This window comes from Hyaloscypha bicolor (genome assembly GCF_002865645.1).
Source record: "Hyaloscypha bicolor E unplaced genomic scaffold K444scaffold_22, whole genome shotgun sequence".
Classification (NCBI taxonomy): Eukaryota; Fungi; Ascomycota; class Leotiomycetes; order Helotiales; family Hyaloscyphaceae; genus Hyaloscypha; species Hyaloscypha bicolor.
In genome coordinates, this window is record NW_020194524.1 from 5,468 (window position 1) to 9,403 (window position 3,936).

The following is a 3,936-nucleotide window of genomic DNA, read 5'->3' on the forward strand; positions in this document are numbered from 1 at the left end:
GCGGCATGAGTAAGGGAGTAGAGAGGGGTTAAATAATTGGTGGGTTGACCCCCTGCTTCTGGAACCTACTAGAAACACCCGCGACAGGGTAGGGGTTTATTTACCCTGAACACCAAGTATTCATGTGCGGCTGCTAATGTGGCAATGTCTCAGCGGACGAAGGGATACTGTAGTTTTTGGGCAAACAATCGCACCCCTGGGGGTTTTGGTGTCAGCCTCAAATGGGGTAGATAACCAATACGAAAGGCAGATTTGGCGTATTTGTGGGGTCGAAAGTGCTAGAAGCCTGCCAGGGGTGCGATTATTTACCCAAAGACCACAGTAACAAACATTAGGGCCTGCACCTGCGTAAGGGGGTGAGCTGACTAAACCCGTATATCCCGGAACCTGCCACCACCGAGCAGCGTGCACAGCCAATAATATTATTTGAAAGGATTACACAGCAACACGAATATCTTCTAACAAAATGAGGCTACGATGGCGTCCAATGGCAACTGGATGGTCAGCTTCAGCTTCTCGCCACGTCTAGGTTACCAGCCATTGCCAAGGTTCTGGACCAGCAGCTTAATTAAGAGATCTGCATAAAAATGCCACTTTCATCCCCCAATTTTCTTTATTCGCAGCGAGCCTTAGCTGTGAAAATGGACAATTTCATGTTTCGTAAATTTCTCAACCAAAGTGCATATCACTACCAAGACACTTTGTACTTCGAAATATTCATTTGCGATGTAAGTGCTAATAGATCGGAAACAAAAATTCAAATCTTATTCTATCTCTGCTAATTATACACAGGATTCCACAAAGAGTTTTGTTTCCGAGGGTTCCTTGAAAACCTCGGCTGAATTTACAGCCTGGCTTCGTCAAGAGGCACGTATCCTCTCCTCACACAGTCTATAATATTAATCTAGTTTCGTTTTATTTAGGGTGAATATACACCGAAAATCCCAACCGACAAAATAAAAGTGATTGGCAGCTTAAGGCTTGTGTGAGTTCTGAAACGTGTACCGGTCCCTCGTACTGACAATTGCGAAGCATTCAGCCAGAATGTGAGCCAGCGACCTTTGAGCCAAGAGTTTTAACATTGCCACACCTTGATTACACAGAGATGATACAGAGGTTGAACCTTTCGTACCGTACGCTTGAGACTACAAACAATGTTGGGCCGTTTCTCTGGTCCGTCACTTGCAAAAACGGACCTGATAGGCACCTACGTGAGTATATACAATCCTTCCTTAGTTTACGGGAAGCTCTTCAAATAAATGCTCATTCATTGCACAGAGCTTCTCTACCGCAACGTCCAAGGAATGAAAGCGGGTCACTGTCACGGGTGGGAACTCTCCTTGGCATACTTACCCTTAACCCATACTACCACCGGTTTCTTCAAGGGAACCACAAAATCCATCCTGAAAGAATGCCTCGAGCGCCTCAGATTCACTTACAAGGATGGTGTGTACCCACTGCTACTGCCCTCAATAATTTTCTCTGAAGAAATGAATGCGATCTCAACCACTGGCGACCAGTGTTCCAGAGAATGGTTGCACAATGTCGAAGCCAAAATCGGACAACCCCCTCCTGAAGGCACGACTAGACTCAAGCATCTAACGGACCTTGAAGACAGCCTTCTGGACATACACAAAAGAATTGTAGCTAAACATCCTCAAACCCAGATCGAAGTAGTCAAGGTCTTCGAACGGACCTTGCAAGAATCTGCAGCCCTCGATCACCAAAGCCCCGATCTTTCAAAGAAACGTGACGTGATGCACGGTACTATTACATTCGAAAAGACCAAGCTAGAAAATTTGCTTGCTGATGTAGTTGTCACACTTTCTCGGGTCGAGATGCTGAGATCAGCCGTGCAGAATCGATTTGCTGTAGCACTCGCAGATGAGCAGCGCATTTCAGACAAGATCAAGCATGAGGCCAGTATAAAGTTCAGCAAAAATCAGCAGACGTTCTCCATTTTGGGAGTTTTGTTTCTTCCGGGAACTTTTTTCGCCGTACGTACACCCCTCCCATCACAACACACTGTATCGTAATATTCAAGGTTTTCTGTTAGCTTACTGCCAAAACAGGCCATCTTCAGCACTACATTTTTTGACTTCCACCCTTCTGGGGACGGTGTCATATCCAAAGACTTTTGGGTGTTCTGGGTGTTCACGTTACCAACGATGGGAGCACTTGTCATCTTTCTGTTCTGGGATTATATATATCCTGGGAGTGAGAAGTTTCAATGTCTTTGGGGTTTACCTAAACGCGAGAACATCGTCGGATTGAAAAATGAGGTGTAATAATCAGGGAGTGAACAAGCTGAAATATGCATCAGACTTCCGCTTAACGTCCACACTTGCTGTCTCTGCAGACCCTATGCTCCAAATTTGAATAATCCACATTTTAGACACTTGTAATCTTCCGTACTACAAGAATAATAGAAGAAGAGCCTTGCGATAGTGCGGTTGCGAGTGAGAGTCCACGAAGTTACTAGTACAGACGATATAATTAATGTTTTTAGTGCTTTAATTCAGTGTGGGCTCCGATAAGCTCGATAAGCAATGATTAGATAATCGCGCTAATTTGTCGATAATCGATAATTATCAATAATTAGCGATAATTATTATTCTAGGCGGTAAGGGGCCCGGCAGAATCTGCCCCTCCTGCTCTCTGTTCCAATTAATTAATTAATTAATTAATCTTTATACTAGTTCTTTAAAGAATATAACTAATTTGAGATATATTAAAAAAGTAATAATTTGAGTTATTACTTTATTAATCTAATGGCTAGCTAACTGCTTTGCCTTAGATACAAAGGTTAATTCCCTGATACCTGACCTGGTTACTTTGCCAGTAACCCAAGTAAACTAACTACCCTATAGTACTATTATAAGGCGTTTGCCAACCTTACTAATACCCATTATTCCTAATCTCATTCATTGGACTAGCTTCATATCCTTTTTCTGGATAGTAACCCGCTTTATATAAATAGCTATAAGATTCGTTACTGGAATTAAATTAGTATAAAAATTAGTATAATTAAGAAAAATGACTTATACTCAAACTCCGTAATAAGAAGCGCCTCTATAAACTCTTATAAAATATATAAAGCCGAAGCTTGGATACATATATCTTATCTATCTTCCTGAGCCAAAATCTCCTTTACTAATTAATAAAATAGTACCTTTAAAATTAATAAATCAGTACTTCTCTAATATTTTCTAATTTCTTAAAGGGCCTTGGCTATAAATCCAGTTAGTAAATATACTAATATTTTTACTAATTAACTAACTACCAGGTCTAAACCTATATTTTCTCTTTTATATAATAGCAGGAATATAGCCTTTTCCGCCAAGTGTCTTTCTTAGAGCCTTGCCTATAAGAGCCTTCCTAGAAGTAATATACTTGCTATTAGTTTGCTTAGTTTATACTATAATTAAATAATTAACTAGAGATTATAATTACTATATCTTAATTAGTATAATAATTAATATAAATTAAGAGATATATTATAAAAAGAGTTAATTAAGGGATTAATTAAGGGATTAAAGTAATATAGTTAAAGAAAAGATATTAGCTAAAGTAAAGTAATAAAAAAGAATAAGGTAATAGCTTAAAAAAATTTTTATATATCTTAAAAGTAATTTATTTTATATTATAAAATCTAATTTATTTTATTTTATCTCGCTTACCTTTTAATCTTTTCTTAACTACTTAATTATATTACTATATAACTCTATATTATAACCTATAAGTTAGTATTCTAATATACTAATTAATCTACTAATCTTTATATAGATTATTCTTATAATATATTCTATAGTAATAAACTATAATTAGTATACTAAATATATTAGTAATTATAAAATATTACTAATTATTATTAGATTATTCTTAGAGCCTAAGATAAGTCTATACTTATATTATATTAATCTTTATACTAATTAT

At 37.7% G+C, this 3,936-nt stretch overlaps 1 protein-coding gene across 1 annotated transcript; it reads left to right on the top strand.

Moving 5' to 3' along the window:
• The first annotated feature begins 635 nt into the window (after positions 1-635).
• Positions 636-2,412, top strand: K444DRAFT_583063 (uncharacterized protein). The gene is made up of 6 exons (XM_024877817.1): positions 636-728; positions 793-867; positions 924-985; positions 1,033-1,211; positions 1,279-1,997; positions 2,073-2,412. Exons 1-6 carry the CDS (start codon positions 642-644, stop codon positions 2,286-2,288), a joined length of 1,338 nt encoding a protein of 445 aa, XP_024741423.1. The 5' UTR covers positions 636-641; the 3' UTR covers positions 2,289-2,412.
• Positions 2,413-3,936: the final 1,524 nt, after the last annotated feature.